Here is a 17,502-nt window from a genome sequence, read left to right on the forward strand (position 1 = left end):
AAAGTTCGGATGAGGGCATTTACACTTCCGCGCGAAACTTTTCGCGCGACGGAAAAAAAGCTGTCGTCAATTGGAATCGAACTGGCGATCACAAGAAAGAAAGCGACGGCGAGAACCATTGAGCCACTGGCCCAATTAATTGAAGGCGGGCTTCGTTCTTTCCATTGATGTAGGGTGGTGGAATTTCTGGGAGGAAATGAACTTGGGGAAAGAAGTATCGTCACTTTAGATCAGGTGCCCTGGGGGTTTTCCCGCTACGGGAGTGTATGATTCTCCAACACAGCAGTACCAGACTGTGGAACACAAGCAGACACCACCGAGCGGTCGTAAGAAGAAACCCAAAACGGACGGACAGTCCAATACCGCTCGGTGTGGTTGGGCAAGGCCGTTACAAAACTGTGATAGGCATTACAAGAGTTTAGAAACACATCGATCAGGGTCCATTAGGGATTCTCCCATCCAGGAACTGGCTAGAGGTTGTGAACAAAGGTATAATAAAGACGCATGGATGGCGTGGTGAGTATACCCAAGGTCTGATATAGGTTCTGACCGTGACATGTTCGGTTTATTCTTACAACCATTTCGACCGGTCACTCATCAGCAACAGCTCCCCGACTTTTCATCTCCCAAATTCTCCCGTTCCTCCTATTCCCTTCTCACACTCTCACAGTCACCACCTCCCCAACCTCCAAGCCTTTCCAGTCCTCACACTCCTCCTCCTCCCCACCCCCTTCACCCTCCTCTCCCCTTGCCCTTGTCCCAACCCCCCTTCCACCATCCCGGGCATCCCCATCCCATTACCAAAGGAAGTCCCATTCAACCCATACCCCCTCACCACACACGCACTAACAGTATGCAAAAACCGAATCCTCCCCCCCTCCACCCTAAAAACATGACTATCCCCCATCGCCTTGTTCTGCCCCTAACTCCTATCCAGCCCCGGGATTGGGAACCCAACAAAGATATCCACCGTCCCCATCTCCTGATCAACCACGTACCGTCTCCACGGCACTATGATCGTGCTCGCCGGCCACTCCTGGATGCAGTCGCCGGTAGAAGTGATGAGGTTCCCCAGCGCGGGGAAGCTGCCTTCGATTCGGAGAAAGGGCGGTCCCCAGGGGACGGAGACGGAGGTGTTGGCGAAGCGGTTGAAGTATGAATCACCGACGGCTTGGATTTCGGCGTAGGTGTTACTATTGCGGAGCGAGGAGGTCAAGGGGATGGGGATGGGAGGCCAGGATCCTTCTTGGAGGGTGAGGGTGAGGGTACCGGTGGCGTTAAAGAGCCAATCTCCCTCATCTGTGACGATACTCTCGATTACTGTCGGCAGGAGAGTCAAGGGGGAAACCTCTATGCGGGTGTGGATAACATACGGATGGTGGTGTTGCTGGCGGCGATGAGTTCGGTGAAAGTCGCGCAGCGAAGGGGGTCGTGGGCGGAGCGGTGGAAGTCGATTTTGAGGGGGATGGAGAGGGTTGAGTTCGGGGAGGTGGGGAGAGGGGGGATGCGTTTTCTTTGTAGATGAGATTGGTGGTGGTGTTGGCATAGTGGCCTGGGCCGGGGGTAGTTGGGGAGCGGGAGGTAGTGAGGTGCTGCTACCGGTACCGGGGTGGGTGAAATTGCTGCCGTGGGCAGAGAGGAGGGAGGTGATGAAGGCCGTGGATTCACCGAGTGATTGGGCGGTGATTTATTGGGAGGTGATGGATTTGAGGCAGGAGCGGGTGTATTGTGAGGTTGTCGAGCCCGAGACGGAGGCGAAGGCGGCGGAGATGAGAGGGAGGGTGGGTAATAGGGTTGCTAGGAAGCAAGTTGGAAGAGAAGGTCGGACCATGTGATCGTGTCCCGGTCTGTCGGTGCCCGCGGAGGTGAAGAAGGTATAGAGGAGGAGATGGCGGTAGCGTCGCTTGACGCTTCTCGGAGTGAGTCTTGATGGATACCATAACGTGTTGCTTTATACTGAGTGACTGGTGTTTGTGTTCCCCTCAGGGAGCACAGAAGTGGCATCGATGGCCAGAGGTCCAGTCGCTGTTCGTTGAAGTTCCATATGATCCCGTGTGTTGTAACCAAGAGGTGCAGGAACGCTGGGAGGGGAAGTGCATCGATGGTTGGCGGCAAATTCACGATGCCGTTGTCGATCTGTTTTATCTTGATGTAGTGTGGACAGTACCCGAGCCGAAGCGGGATATACCGTACACCGTTGGACAAGTGCCGTGATCGACGCTGTGACTCGAGTGTTAGCATGGTCCGGTAATATGGGATGCCGGGTATTTGACTTCAGATAGACAATATGGGCTGCGTTCCAGAGGGTTGGAAAGAACAACGTCCGGGACTTGGTGGCTTTCATTGCTGTGGGCGTGACTGTCAGGACATTTCGCGGACGGAAACACTGGGAGGTAGCGACCGATGGAGGATGAGGACGCATGAAGGAAATCTGATATATTGATAGAAAATGCACTGCGTGTGTCTTGTCATTACCCAGATAGAAAGCGGCGGTTCTGTTTACTCAAAACTGCAACGTATCTCACCGGTCTTGTCCCAAAAATCCCAAACATATCTATCCTCCCGGTCAATGTGGCTCCCAACCAGTCGCTCCAACTGTAGCGATGCTTATTCCGGCTTTCGACCCCATGCAACACGCGCCATAAAGTATCCGTGGATCTTAGGATCATTCAAATCCCTTCTCATGTAACGGGTAAAAGCTTTCGCTTCATCGGGAGTCCAGCCAAGGACTGAATTCCAGAGGTAGTTGATGTATCCTAGAGCGTATGTCAGGATTGGCTGGATCGGTGCTTATGAAGGAAGGGGGGAGGGGGGCGCGGAGGGGGGGTTATTGACGACCCAGCTTACCTTCAAGATCCCCCTCAATGGCTAACTTCCACCACAGACCCCTTTCATTTGCTTCCTTCTCAGGGTGCCATCCACCTACCGGGATTTGAATATCCCTGAACTCGATATCAATAAACCCAGCTGCCTCCATTCCTTTCCGCTGGAGATCCTCTTCGTATACTGCGAATGTTCTTCCAAGCTTTCTACCACCCTCTTGGTAAACCTTACCCCATTGTTCCAGAGCACAACCTTCCTTCAAGGTCCCGTCGCCACACAAAAATCGACATCCCGTAGCATAACTCTCTACATAGCCTCCGGGTTTAGCGACTCGATAGGCGTTACGAAAGAGGGTATACCAATCATCAACAATGCCGTTTAAGAAACGGAAATTGATGAAATCGAACGTATTTTCCGGCCAGGTCCATTCCCGGTTGCAATCGTCCAACTCAAACTTGACGTTGGGGGGGACCCAAGAAGGCTGGATAGGGGAGACATCTGTGCCTATAACTTCGGCGTTGGGGAATTCGTCGGCGAAGTCACTGAATATGCGGTTTAGTAAGCCATCCAAGATGCGCTTAAGTAAGCCATCTGAGAGGCGGTTGAGTAAACCATCCGAACGGAAGGCAACGAAGAGGACAAGACTTACATCACCCACAGGCCAGCCCCCGTTGCAATATCGAGTACCTTCTGAACCTTCTTTTGTTCGAGAGGAGAGAAATATAGCTTTCCTCCCATATGTACCAGAATAGCGTGATGACTTCTCCGGTGGTCAGCCTTCTACCCTCGAAGGTAGGGCTACTTTGCCAGAGGATTGTGCAGATGCTTACAAAATCTCCATCGCATCAACGTGGCGTTGATCATTGGGTTCCCATGACTCGGCGTTGCCAATTTCGGCGTGGTACGTTCTCCCGTGGACTTCGCGGTACTGGAAAATGCTCGAGCTTAGAGAAGCGGTGGTGGAGGTGAACGAGCCGATGGAAGACGCCCCATCATCCACATCCTCTTCGGGGAGCTACAAACATGGGCGGGGGTGTTAGCAGGTGCAAGCCAACTTGACGACCAGGAAGCTGCTTGAGGTAGTTACCGGTTGCTCCGTCCAATGGGTTGCAGGAAGAATGCCAGCTGCGTCTTGCGCCTCAGCGCTGAGCGGGGTCGGGGCAGCTGCGGGTGCCGGCGAGGTCGCTTTGCCCTTAGGGCTCTGGGGGCTCTTGGGGCTTTGAGGGTTTTGCGTGCTGGAACTCATGGTCGTGACTGCGTGAATGAAAGCCGAGTACAGCTGCTTGCTTTCGGGAGATCGAAAGTGAGAAGCCAGAAGCGCTGGGGGAAATTGTGTGGTCTCGTGAATGGAGGAGCTGGGACTTGGGACAGAGTCGTTCCATGGGCGGGACTTTAAACCAATTATGGTTGATGGGTAACGTACGGCCAAAGCAAAAGTGTACAGTCGCTTTCATGGTCGTTTTACTGTGAAACGCGCACGAGACACCCCAAATCGCTGGAGTTCCTTCCTGATGCGGTCCTAGGGCCATGCAATTGGTGAGACCGTGATCGTATTGGAAGACTGCCGTGGGTTCCGGATTTCCAGGGGTGTGTCTATCGGACCAATCGACAGGTGCCAAACATCGCTGCACGCTGCAGGACATCAATAGCAGCTCCTCTTTGCTATGCCTCTTTGATCTCTGCCCTTTCCTGCCGCCGAGTGTGGCAATGGCTTGGTGCGGTTTCCTGTTCAGTTTGTACCCCATCCAGACAAGACCGTCAGTGTCGGTCGCCGAGTCCATGAGCCCTGTCCACCAACGCAAACGGTAGCTGGGTAGACTCAAACTGGTCCCTGGATAGACTAAACCCACTTTTATCGCTAAGTAAGCCTAGCCGCCTAGCCAGCCGCCTAGCCAAGCCCAGCCTAGCCTAATATACTGTGTATAACGTATATATCACTACCTAACCGCCGCTACCGTCGCGCTATTTATTAACAATAATTAGTTTTATATAATTAAATAAAGCTATTGCGAGACTTTACTTTAATGTTGAGCAACTGTTTATAACGATTATCCTTCGTTTTTATTATTATTTAATATAGTATCCTCGACTTTATAGTATTTATTAATATACCGTCCGCCTGCCCTCCGTACGTTGCGTATTCGTTTAGTAAATTAGATTTCCAATTTAGCCGATTAAGATAATTAGCGTTAATAGGATTTAATTAAAATTGCTAGTAAAATGCCTTCAAATCTGAAAAGTCCGTTTCGAATAATTATTTCTAATAAGAGTACGACCTTTATTATTAAAATTTAATCGCTATTAATCCGCTGTCCCAGTAAAGAGTAAGTAAGCATGCGGTTATTGTAGTCCCTTAGTAAGCGCGCTACTATTAAATAATAAATTCTCTTTTTTTCGCTTTTACTTTTATTAATCGGACGATAAGTAAGACCGTTATTTACTTCGTCGGGTTATAATAATAAGGTCGCTATGTTCTATGCCTTATAAGAATACGCTGTATAATAAAATTTTATAATTTAATTATATAGTAATATAAAGAGTAGGAAGAGGGGAAAAGAGTAATTCGTTATATGTATTAATTATTCTTATATATATAATTGTATTTATAAAAGTAGTATTGGGTAAAGAATTCGAAATACTATTTTACGTCGATTCGACTATCTTTACTAAATAAAATTCGTATTAAGGAAAAAGTAAGGTGATTAATAATTTATTAAAGAGATTAATAATAATTATAATTATAATGTTAATATTATTAATGTTATTAGTAATATTGTTTGTTAATAATAAATCCGTCGCTATTATAAAGAGGCTGTTAATAATATTATTAAAAGGTTATTTAGTATTATTAGAATAAATTTTCATTAAATTGCTTATTACCTAAGCGGTACTTTGGATCTTAAAATCGAAGTAGAAACCGTTATTTTTATTTAACGTATTAATAGTAATAATTTAATATTAAAGTTGTGTAGTCTTCGAGTCCTTATTATTATTTAGGAGGTTTTGAATATTTAAAAGCGTATTCGCCGTATAAAATATAGTCCTTATTCTTCAATAAAAATATTTTTTAACTTTTTAAAATAGTATAAAGACGTATATAGTATTGAATACTTTATTAATTATAACCCGCTCTTTCCTAACAAATAGAAGGTAGTGCGAATATTCTAAATTTTAAATTAATATATAGAAATATAGAAGAAGAACTCCTATATTTTACTAATCGATAATATATATAAAGTATTATTACATTTATTAATTTCATTACTCTTTAATTTAATTACTTTCTAATTTAACTATTTTTATAGAGTTTAATTAATTAACCCCTTTTTTTCCCTTATAAATTAACCGTTTTAACCTTCCCTTTCTTAATGTTATTAGTATTAATATATTTAATTATAATTTTAATATTGCTTTCCGTCTTTCGAGCGGGGAAAGGTAAAAAGATTTTGAATAGCAATTTAATTATTTAAAAAAGCTTTAAGATGATTACGAAATTCCTAACCCTATAATATTTATTACTAAGTTCGATAGAAGGTTTAAAAAGGCTGCTATTACTACCTATATAAACGTATTATATTAATTCTATATATCGTATATTATAAACAACATAAACTACTATATTAATAAAAAAAATATAACCTTTCTTTAATAGCAATAATAGTAATAATAATCCTACCCCTAATATAAATTTATTAAATCTCCCACTAACTATCTAATATTTAGATAATTATAATCTCAATCCCTTATTGTACTGAAGGCTTACAGTAATTAATAATAATAAATTTGGCGATAGTAATACTGATAAAAAAAGACGAATACGTTAACGATAACTTAGAAGAAGACGACTTAGAAGAGGCTAACGATATTACCGCCGTTAATTATTTTATTTAATAATTTAATAATAAGTAAAAAGTTCGTTAAATAATTAAAAAATTAATAATTAAAATTATTATTCTACGTAATCGTAATATATTAACCTTTAACCCTACTTATTAATTCTATTCATATAGATATAAAGGCTTCTAAATTGCTTAGAATTAAATAGTTTATATTAATAATAATAATTACTTTTAGCGGGCATAGTATTTAAAAGTATATAAATTTAAACGATAAATTCGTACGTATTCAATAACCCTTATCCTCAACTCCCTTCCTTGCTATAATATATTATACATTCTTTTCGCTAATAGTTTTTTAATTCTCCTAGTTTACCTTTACAAATATTACTTCTTTTGGATTAACGAGTTTGGGAATTATACCGTTTTAAAATATAGGAATTCTGGCATTAAGGTAATTAATAGAGTCGAATTTATATATAGAACTATTAAACGCCTCTTTAAGAACCGTTTCTCCTTTTTAAATTAACTATACGAATATATATACTATACCTACTACTCTTAAAGAGAGGTATTCAAATTACAATATACTATAGCGAAGTAATTGTATTTATATAAATATAAAAGGGTAGGGATATTTAATAATTTGGTATTGAAAGTACGTAAAAATACTATTTTTTATTATTACCATTATAAATAGAATTAGAAATTTAATTAATTAACCTCCTAATTTCTTTTTTATATATAAATAATACTATATACCCTCAAATTTATATAGTACTAATACCGCTATACTTATAATGATTAAATAAAAGACCCTTATTAAAACCTAAATATTAAATACAAAAAGGCATTTATAGTTTAATATAATTTACCTTACAAATATTCTATATTAAAACTATTATAAATAATCATATTATTAATATTAATTATAGAGGATATAATTATATATTAATAAATAAAGTTAAATAGCGGTATTAAATTAACCGAAATCAAATAACGTACTTATGTAATTTAAAACCCTACTACCTTACTTAACCGCTAAAGACGAATAATTATCCCCGATTTAAACCTTATTAATCATATATATAGAATATTAAGACGAGATTTTATAAACCCGGAAATTTTCAAATTATACGATTTCGAGGGTAATTAAAGCCTTATTTAGCCCGCTACCGCCGCGCCTACCATTACTACGCTTATTAACCGCAATTAGTATAATAACCGCTATATATTCTCTTACGACAAATTGCCCCGCCGGGTAATATAGTAAAATATTTAGAGAAGAGGGAGGGCGCTAACCTACTAAAAATAATTTCGGGCTAGAAGGCGGATTTATGAATAAGTAAACTAAATTATATAAGAGGATTTAAATAATGTTATTATAAAGGCTATAGCGCGATTTATATTAGTGTTAACGTTTTTTCTAATACCCCCGCAATCGATTCTAATACCCTTACCCTCGTCTTTTTATCCTCTAATTCCCTTATAGAAAATTCTAGCACTCTCCCTATCTCCCTATCCCTAAATTTAGTACTAGCCGCTAAATAATTAAATATAGCGGCCTTATAACTATTTATTAATTTATAGTGGCTCAAACTAACTTAATTATAGAATACTAGCGCCTATTAAATAATTAATTCTAATACCCTAATCCTAACTAAATTAGAATTTCCTTCCTCTTTCTAATTAATAGTAAAATAGTTTATAGGGGTAAATTATACTAATAATGTAATATAATCGAACTCTAATCCCTATAGTACCGCCTCTAATACCTCCAATATATTTATAGGGATATATACAGGCTCTATAGTACTCTAAGTAATACTTATACAACGGGTATTAAAATTAGGGTAAGCACGTATATTCTAAGTAATAAATATAGTAAATATAGTATATATAGTAATAGGGCTAGTATAGAAAATAATAATATTACTAGCAACTGTAGTATTAACACCCTCAGCAGTAAACAATTAATTGGATTAATAACTCTGAATACCTTTATATAAAAAATGACGACAACGACGTAGATTTGGCGATGCGCGGGCATCGATTATGTGGCCTCAGTTGCACGGTATGCTGGGCTGGGCTAGGCTGGGTTGGGCGGCTGGCTGGGCGGCTGGGCTTACTCAGCGATAAAAGTGGGTTTAGTCTATCCAGGGACCAGTTTGAGTCTACCCAGCTACCGATTTCGGTCCACCAAACCGCGTGAACTGTACCCGGTGAAATTTCCGTTGTCAAAGGCCACCAGGACGTCAGCCCGGCTGTACGAGTCAAGACGGGCACAGTAACCTCCAAGGCATGGATACCGGATGAACAGTTCAGACGGCATTAGTCGATTTATAATCCAGAGTTTCTGACGCTGACAGGCTCTGCAACGAAGTCTTAGCGGCTCCTTTTTTTTTTCTTTTTCCCCTGCAGCGGCCTGCAGCAGTGGAGGGTGGAGGCTGCAGTTGCGTCCCAATCCGGTCGTGCCGCGGAGTAGCAGGTCTTGAAAGAAAAGGTACATGCCGTCTCCAACGTTAGACTGGCAGTGAACAGCATGTTGAAGAAAGTTGTGATCCGATAAAGCTCACGGGGTTCACCCCGCCCGCCGAGTTGATTCGGAGACATTTGGGCACATGAAAATGTGACGAGTCATGTTGATTGAATTGCGGACCTCGATGCCACAAGTTCTGCCCACGATTGGAGCGAGGAAGAATCTAATCCTTTTTCGTATTGAACTCGAATCGACGACGAGCATGAAGCGTTGGGCTGGGCTGGAAGAAGAGCTTTTTCATGCGCTGAAATCCAAATATGCCGAGGATCAGTATGGGACAAGTGGAAAAAGACAAAAGGGAGCAAAAGAAAAAATGACTCGAAGACAAGAATGGGGTTTCTTACCTTCTTTCGGTTTTTTCCCCATGGCCAAATAGGGAATGCACTATTTACCCACAGGCAGTGGGAGAACGGACGCGACACTTCTGGCTTACCCTTCCATCGGGTTGAGGTCTTATCATAGACTAACAGCCGTACTGGCCATGGAAACAAGAGAGAGAGAATGAAAGGAAGAAAAACGACAATCTAAAACCCCATGTGGGGATGGATGTGGAAAGGTTGATGTAAGAAGAAAGAATCAGAAAGATGTGAAAAAATGAATCTGTCTTACTTTAAGTCGGGGAATCCGTGGTTTGCTGACGTCAGAGGTGGCCTTGAAATGAGCTTGGGTTTCAACCGCCACATCCCATCTGCAAAGATATAAGGATCAGGGTGGCCTGCCGCTTACTCCATCCACTTCGGTCGGCCTTGCCGTTAATCGTGTCGTTGCCTCTGATATCATACGTGGTGCCGTCCAGAAGCTCAAAGTGAATGGAGATCTTGTCGAAGTGGATACAGGTCTTGTCGAAGTTGATGATGAACTTCTTGACCAACTGGGTGAAGGATGGGAAGTTAGTTGACCATGAGTTTGATAGAGGGGTGAGTTGGTAAGTGAAACCATTTGAAACACTTACTTTGCGGGGGTTGGGCGGGACGGATTACCACGGATGGCTCTGGAAGCTTCTGACCGTCATACCCGTTGGTATCGACCGTTGGGATATCTGCCCGGCTGCGGGGTCGCCGACGAATGTGAGATTCGGATATTTGAAGGGGTTGGGAGTGAAGCTGTACGACGGGATGCCATGGTTAGTTTGCTTGGGTGGTGAGATGGATGGTGAGTTGAGATCTGAACTGAGACTCACTTTGAGATCGGTCGGTCTTAGGTATGAACCCCGCGATGGGAATCTCGATGGCGGCGAAAAGAACGCCACTGGACTCGACTCGTATTTCTTTGGTAAAAGAATCCATTGCGATCAGAAGAGGTAGTCTTGGTGTTGTTTGACTAATGTGATTGATGCAGGATGAGCTGGTGAAAGTTTGAATCGTGAAAGGTTGTTATTTAGGGAAGAGAAAACCTCCGCGCACTCTAAGGTTAGCCTACACGTACTCTAAAACCCATAGAATCCCCATAAAATCCCAAGGGTTAGGGTCTCTGGCACCCCATAATACCCCATGGCACTTAACATTCAAAAGTCCCACATTTAGCCGTAAAAATACCCCATTTCAATACACAAAATAATAATATGCATTCTATAAAATTTTAACCAATCTTTTATGAACCGTACACCCTTTTTCTAACTTAATGATTTTAAATAATTTTGTACGTCGCATTACCATATTGTAATACCACCCTATAATACCACCATACTAATAAACCACGCCAACTCTATACAACTAATTAATATACGTTAATTAATCAGTACTAATCTTAATATATACTAATAGTTCGCTATAGATAGTTACTAATCCTCCTCGTTGTCGTTGCAATTCTAATAATACTAATACAATATTTGCAAACGCCGCCTCCTTTTCGCGTAAAAGCTAGCACGTTCTACCAAACGATCCTATTAATACCCTCCCCTCTAGGGCAACAATTAATAAAATCCGTCGCAATATCGCTAAACTCAATCGCCGCCGTCGCTTTAATATATCGATCCTTCGAAGTAACAAATATTTAATACGTAACCCCAGCCACCCTATATATAACTAATTTTACCGGTATATTTACCAATACAATTATACCTCCCTTCGACCTCATCCTACTCTCAACCCCAACTCCAAGCGACGCTCTATATCATAAAAACACAAATACGCCCTCAAATATCCCTTTCATATTGTAATTACTAAGTAAGCGGCCGCTAATTAAAAATAGGTAATTAAAATTAATAATAGTAATTACGAAGGATATCTACATTCCTAATACTTTGATAACTATCTCTTTCTTAGAATGAAAGTACTAGTATTATACTTTAAATTATAAGAATTTATAATTAGTCTATTAAAGAGAAGGGAATTGACCGTTCGCTCTATATATACTACTATTAAGGATCGGTTCCTTACTATACCCCTTCAATATAAAAACATTAATAATATATGTATATAATTGAAGAAGGTATATAAAGAAGAATATATTAATACCTAAAGCTTTATACGGTTGCTAGAGATTAATGTAATAATAGTTTACTACTATATTAATTAAGAGGACGACGATAATATTATACTTTCTAACGTATTTTAAATATTCGATTCATAACGCAAAATATAACTACGTAACCCTTTTATTATATTCTTTAATACTATATTCAAGGTTAACTGCTATTACTTTGCCCTAATATAAGGCGTTATTATTATAGCTAAGAAAACTTCTATACTTATATTTTAAATAATATTTAATAACGAGAGGGGCGAAGGGGGTATACCTACTTTATTAACTAAATCTACTACGCTATACAAATTTTCGATATTTGTTACCCTGGTATTATTATTAATAATAAAAACGATACCTTTATCGGTATACTACGGACTGAATTCCTAAACGTTATATTCTAACGCTATATTTAGTATATTAATTATAATATAATTAAAAATATTAAGAAGCTTTAGAAGCGCCCCGCCGCCGCCGTTAACGATTCTAAAGACGACGAAGAGGGAGATAGTAACTAATCCGCGGAATTTAGAAACGGAGATTTAAATAATAGTAATTAAAATAACGACGGCGACGAGGATATTAATTAACTAAACGATAAAGAAGAAGGCGAATTTAACGAAAATAATCTAATTTTTAATACTGACGATAAGATTAACTGCTAGTATTTAATCCGCTTATATAAGAAAATTCGCTCTACTATTAGGACTAAGGCTAACCTCCCCCCTATACCTCGTAAAATTACTAATATACGTACTATACTATTCTTTATATAGTAGTATATAATTCATTCCCTTATAATATTAAATTTTAATAAAGTTTAAGTCCGCTTTTAACGCGAATGTAACGAATCCTAAGAAACTATTATTAATTACTTTAAGGAGGAGTATATCCCTATTAAGGAGGAGTAGATTAATTACTATATTAACGAGAATTTTAATTACAATTAAATGACTATATCGCTAAATGAATCTAATAATAATTCCCTTAAATCCTATCGAATTTTTAATTGTAATAGCCTTATTAATGTTTTTAAAATTTATTTTTAATATATTGCTACCTAATATACTTAGTTTAAAGAGGAAAATATTACTTCTTTGTTGCGTATATATATATTATAAATTAATTATAATTAATTTAGTACTTATATTTTAAATTTTATTATATAAGTATTCAATCTACTAGAAATCTAATATTATAAAGTTCTTTTAATATTACTAAGGAAATAAAGAGATTTATATTAAGGCAAACCTCTACCCCCATACTCTTATTAATTTAAAAGGCAATTTACCCTACCTTATATATAAAGAAAACCACAGCACACTCCAAGTGAAGCCTATACGCACTCTAAGACCTATATGACAGCTGTTATATAAATATAGCCGTTTTGTATAGTAATTTGGGGTCTCTCAAATGTCCGAAACATCCCTCCCGCCAAGTCAAAAGTCGTGATACTTTTAGTGGTGTTGCGAACCCCCCAAATCCGACACGCACAGTCAGCACAGTATACCTAGTCTTAATCTGTTGGAAGTTCGTGCCCTGGGCCGCCCATTCACCGGCTTTGCCCATTTACTGGGCCGTTCCATTACCGGCACTCCCTTCCAGGTATTTAGGCTGTCCTGGTTTCCGTTTCTCCTCTTCCGTTAGACAACTACAATCAAACCCTTTTTGTTGTCGCCTTCCAGCCTCCATCATAATCCCTGAAGTTGCCAACCCCCTTCTTTATTTACTTCGTAATCTTCCTCGTTGGCGCCCTCCTTAGCTACCAAAGTATTTGCCCTATCACGCTTCTTCAACCTTCCGTGTTGATGTAAGGTGTGGTGGCGATGCGATGGGTTAAAAGTATGTTCAAAATCGCAAAGTTCGAAAATGTTTGCAAGGCTAAAACTTTCACGAAATGGAGCGCAATGTTTCGTGCATTGAAATGGCGTATTTTCACGGGTAAAAGTGGGCTTTTGGATGTCGGGTGTTATAGCCTGTCATGTGGTGCCAGAGTGGGAATTATATGGGTCTTAGAGTGCGTCTAGGTAAACCTTAGAGTGTGCTGAGGTTTTCTCTATATATATAAAATAGAGATACGGCTATAAGGAAATACAGTTGTCTTAATTGAGAAAGATATATACTACCCCTTCTAATATGTATATTAACTTCGAATAAGCACTTCTCTAACCCCTACCCCTAATATTATCCTATATTAACTTCCTACTTAGAACGTAGTCAATAAATATTTTATATTTATACTTACGGTTATAAAGATTCCTAAAGGCCGCCCGCGTAATATGGGTAGCCCTTTTAGCTATAAACCTATCGCTATACGACCTCTCTAAAATAACCCTTAAAAAGGCTAACCGTTTTAAGAAGCCTTTCGAGAAGGCCGGCCGTCTTAAGAAGCCTTTTAAAATACTTCTCAAAATAAATTACAAGTACACCAACCTCCCTAATATACGTAGGTTACTAGAGCTAACATACGTACAACCCAATCTAATTAAACCTAATTTAATCAAATCTAATCCAACTCACGTACCAACCCCCCTAGGCCCCGGGGCGAATTTACAAATACTACCCCTATTCTAGCATTTACATATCGTTATTATTCTTAATAGGAATTCGTTAAGTTTAATCTTAAAATTTTAAATGCCGAGGATATTATAAATAGTGCGGGTACGAAGAAGATAAGGGAGGAGGATGAAGGAGAGGAGGAAGTATTAATTAATAGCGATAATAATATATAGAATATTATTTTCGTTAACATTAACCAAATTCCAACTCCCTAAAGCCCGTTTACTTCAGCCCAACCAAGGGAGGTATTTAAATTAGAGGATTTAAATTCAAAACTATTTAACCTACCATCGTTCTTTATTCCTCCTTCTCCTTCCTCCTCCTCTTCTTCCTCCTAACTCTTTATCACCTAAACTATTAAATTAGAAATACTAATCTTTAATAATATATAGGGATTCTAGCGGGAGAACCTCCTTAACACCGTATTATACTATATAATAGATAATGAATTTAGTAATAATCTATTCCTTAATAATATAAAGAATTGGATAAACTATATTAGGGAATTATTTATAGAAGAGCAATAGCTCGCCTGATTACAATTAGAAGAGGAGCTTAATAAGTAAATGGCTAAATAGGTAAAAAAAGAGGAGTATAACGTCTTTGATAATAAATACCCCCTATATAACGTAAGCTTCGAAGAAGAGGGTCGCTTTATTAAGTAGCAGCATACTCGCTACAGTCCCCGCAAATGCCCTATTATTAAAAAGGAGTTTGGCCTATATATTTATCGAGGGAGGAAGCTATACCTATAATTAGGCAAATCTATTTACGTTACTAATATTAATATTAAATAGTTAAATAGATAGGAGAGGCGTAAGAAGAAGAGGATAAGAGAGAGTTTATAGGACGAAAATAGCTACTTCAGAAGGGGATATAAGAACTACTAGAATAATAAGAACCTATAGATCGTATAGTAATACTTGCCGGGCAATAGAAAGAACCCTATCATATTGAGTAATTTAGAGTATATATTACTAAGTAAATAAATAAGAGAAGGATTCTAAGCATTAAGGCAGCAGATTCGTTGTGTGTGTGTGAACGACGATATCGAGTTTGGGGGGTTCATAATACTATGAAAAGTATTACGACTTTTACGTTTACTCTGGCGTGGCGGGAGCGATGTTTAGAACATTCAAAGACCCCAGTTTACTATACAAAACGACCGTATTTATATAACAGCTGTCATATGGGTCTTAGAGTACGTGTAGGCTGGGCTTGGAGTGCGCGGAGGTTTTCTCTTGCGGAAGGAGGAAGAAGGCGGGTCTTGGCCAAAGATTCTCAGAGATTGCCGGCACAGGGCACAAGGCTGGGCAGGGTGCTGACAGGGGGGGGGGGTATCAACGTCGCTCAAGTTTGATTCCAAAATCCGTGCCTAAAACCACAGGAACAGTCCACAATCATCTAGCCTTCTGAGTGTCCTCTGGGACCTACTCTGGCTTCCTTCCCCATGCACTGCGTGCCCTGACATAGCCGTGAATATTGGGATTGTTCCACTCTTTCTTAATTTGGTCGCCATACGACTTGGTTTCCTCCGGAGTCCATCCTAGCAAGACAATGAAGGTGTAGTTAAGGTATCCTGTTGGGAGATATTAGCATTGACCCAACTCAAGTCACTGATTGTGGAATGGTGGGGTGCTCGCTGCAAACCGAGTGCCCGCTGCACACGCAAGCTTACCTTCAAGGTCCGCCTCAATGGCTAGCTTCCACCATAGACCCGATTCCGCTGTTTCCTTCTCAGGGTGCCAGACACCTATGGGAATAATATAGTCTTTATACTCAATATCCACGAAGCCAGCAGCTGCCATACCCTTCCGTTGGAGGTCGTGGTCGTAAACCTCAAAAGATCGGCCGAACCTTCTTCCACCTTCATTAAACACCTTAGACCATTGTGACATGGCACTGTCCTCTTTCACCGTACCGTCGTCGCACTCGAAAGTACTGCAAGCGGCGAAAGTTTCGATGTAGCCTGCATGGGACTTGGGTGAGTGATTGTCAATGGACAATTGGTGGATGGAAGAGGTCAGGGGGTACGTACCACCCGGTTTACAAGTCCGGAAGGCCTGGCGATGGAATTCATACCAGTCTTCGATAACACCAATTAGCATACGCGCATGGATGAAATCAAAGGTGTTGTCTGGCCAGGTCCATTCTTGGTTGCAATCATCAAGTTCAAATTTGACGTTGGCGGGCACCCAGGAAGGTTGAATGGGGGTGATGTCGGTACCGACAACGTCGGCTCCGGGGAATTCGTCGGCGAAGTCACTAGACAGCATCAGAGATTCTGTTAGAAGGGCGATTGGGGCTTATACCTGTCAGGGCTCGAACGTCTGTCCGACCTTGGGCGCAACATCAGGAAGCGCTTCGAGACCTGACGAGTACGCATGATGCGTGGAGTAAGACTTACATTGCCCACAGGCCAGTTCCTGTACCAACGTCCAACACCTTTTGGACCTTGTTCTTATCAAGTGGAGCGCGATACAACCTGTGTTCCATAGTGACCGTATAAGCGTGGTGGCTGTTACGATGGTCAGCATGTACAACCGAGGTTCACGATACTTATAGATGTTCAGGCAGGTATTTACGCAATCTCCATTGCATCAATGTGACGCTCATCATTCGGTTCCCAGGATTCTGCATTGCCGATATCGCTATGGTAGGTTCTTCCATGGATGTGGCGATACTGAAAGATAGACTCGGTGAGCGAGGCGGTCCTGGCCCTGGAAGAAAAGATGTCGCTGGGATCCTCTTGCGTAAATTGCTGTTGCCAATGCGAGGCAGGAAGAATACCGATGGCGGTTTGCTCCTCATTGCTGAGCAACATCGATATCGGAACCTTTGTAGGCCCGGCTGCCGACGATGATCCCTTGGTATTGGGAGCCATGCTTGTGGTTCTGACGAGTGAAGCGAGATGTGAAACGAGATGTGGGCAAGGTGGGATGTTGAGAATAAAACCCGTGGAGATGATAGATGACCAAAGCTTCAAGTTTGGTTGTGTGTTCGAGGGCAATTGTGCAAGTGCAAGATGGCCCCGAACAGCGAGAGCAGGAGGGGTATTGTACAGTTGCTAGCCTTCTATCCACTGTGAAGAACGCAAACTAAGGGAAAGAGCGGGACCCACGCGGATTCTCCGCGATGCCCTCTTGTGGGACTGGCATGGATCACTGGCTGTATTGTGAGACCGTGACTGTGAAAGGAGGAAGAGGAAGCCGCGGGTCTGGAGGGCTGAAATAGGCACACGACTGAGAGGGCATCTCTGGGCAAGTGCATGGGCCAGGCTCG

The 17,502-nt window shown here is 41.0% G+C and overlaps 4 protein-coding genes across 4 annotated transcripts; all 4 read right to left on the bottom strand.

Moving 5' to 3' along the window:
- Positions 1 to 884: 884 nt before the first annotated feature.
- On the bottom strand, positions 885 to 1,748 carry B0H65DRAFT_283855 (uncharacterized protein). Its single transcript, XM_062822916.1, has one exon. It carries the CDS (start codon positions 1,544 to 1,546, stop codon positions 923 to 925), a length of 624 nt encoding a protein of 207 aa, XP_062678258.1. The 5' UTR covers positions 1,547 to 1,748; the 3' UTR covers positions 885 to 922.
- Positions 1,749 to 2,514: 766 nt separating this feature from the next.
- B0H65DRAFT_283853 (S-adenosyl-L-methionine-dependent methyltransferase) lies at positions 2,515 to 4,395 on the bottom strand. Its single transcript, XM_062822915.1, has 5 exons — positions 3,911 to 4,395; positions 3,654 to 3,838; positions 3,473 to 3,583; positions 2,848 to 3,365; positions 2,515 to 2,756 (listed from the first exon to the last, which is right to left on the bottom strand). The coding sequence occupies exons 1-5, from the start codon at positions 4,067 to 4,069 to the stop codon at positions 2,608 to 2,610; spliced, it is 1,122 nt and encodes a 373-aa protein (XP_062678259.1). The 5' UTR covers positions 4,070 to 4,395; the 3' UTR covers positions 2,515 to 2,607.
- Positions 4,396 to 9,868: 5,473 nt separating this feature from the next.
- On the bottom strand, positions 9,869 to 10,484 carry B0H65DRAFT_551659 (uncharacterized protein; the record flags this gene model as incomplete). Its single annotated transcript, XM_062829833.1, has 3 exons — positions 9,869 to 10,069; positions 10,205 to 10,301; positions 10,408 to 10,484. 3 exons carry the CDS (start codon positions 10,482 to 10,484, stop codon positions 9,869 to 9,871), a joined length of 375 nt encoding a protein of 124 aa, XP_062678260.1.
- A 5,131-nt stretch (positions 10,485 to 15,615) lies between these two features.
- B0H65DRAFT_283939 (S-adenosyl-L-methionine-dependent methyltransferase) lies at positions 15,616 to 17,195 on the bottom strand. Its single transcript, XM_062822917.1, has 5 exons — positions 16,806 to 17,195; positions 16,628 to 16,738; positions 16,259 to 16,485; positions 15,899 to 16,189; positions 15,616 to 15,799 (listed from the first exon to the last, which is right to left on the bottom strand). Exons 1-5 carry the CDS (start codon positions 17,102 to 17,104, stop codon positions 15,651 to 15,653), a joined length of 1,077 nt encoding a protein of 358 aa, XP_062678261.1. The 5' UTR covers positions 17,105 to 17,195; the 3' UTR covers positions 15,616 to 15,650.
- Between the last annotated feature and the right edge of the window lie 307 nt (positions 17,196 to 17,502).

The sequence above is a fragment of the Neurospora tetraspora genome (assembly GCF_033439725.1).
Source record: "Neurospora tetraspora strain CBS 560.94 chromosome Unknown B0H65scaffold_7, whole genome shotgun sequence".
In the NCBI taxonomy this organism is placed as follows: Eukaryota; Fungi; Ascomycota; class Sordariomycetes; order Sordariales; family Sordariaceae; genus Neurospora; species Neurospora tetraspora.

What these genes read in the sequence shown, in the direction of transcription:
- B0H65DRAFT_283853 (XM_062822915.1), bottom strand. Translation starts at nt 4,069, where the DNA reads ATGAGTTCCAGCACGCAAAACCCTCAAAGCCCCAAGAGCCCCCAGAGC. An exon ending in GTTGATGCGATGGAGATTTT is followed by an intron (nt 3,584 to 3,653) that starts GTAAGCATCTGC and finishes CCACCGGAGAAG; the next exon opens with TCATCACGCTATTCTGGTAC. An exon ending in GGGGCTGGCCTGTGGGTGAT is followed by an intron (nt 3,366 to 3,472) that starts GTAAGTCTTGTC and finishes CCGCATATTCAG; the next exon opens with TGACTTCGCCGACGAATTCC.
- B0H65DRAFT_283855 (XM_062822916.1), bottom strand. Translation starts at nt 1,546, where the DNA reads ATGCCAACACCACCACCAATCTCATCTACAAAGAAAACGCATCCCCCC.
- B0H65DRAFT_283939 (XM_062822917.1), bottom strand. Translation starts at nt 17,104, where the DNA reads ATGGCTCCCAATACCAAGGGATCATCGTCGGCAGCCGGGCCTACAAAG. An exon ending in CCGGACTTGTAAACCGGGTG is followed by an intron (nt 16,190 to 16,258) that starts GTACGTACCCCC and finishes AGTCCCATGCAG; the next exon opens with GCTACATCGAAACTTTCGCC. An exon ending in CATTGAGGCGGACCTTGAAG is followed by an intron (nt 15,800 to 15,898) that starts GTAAGCTTGCGT and finishes ATCTCCCAACAG; the next exon opens with GATACCTTAACTACACCTTC.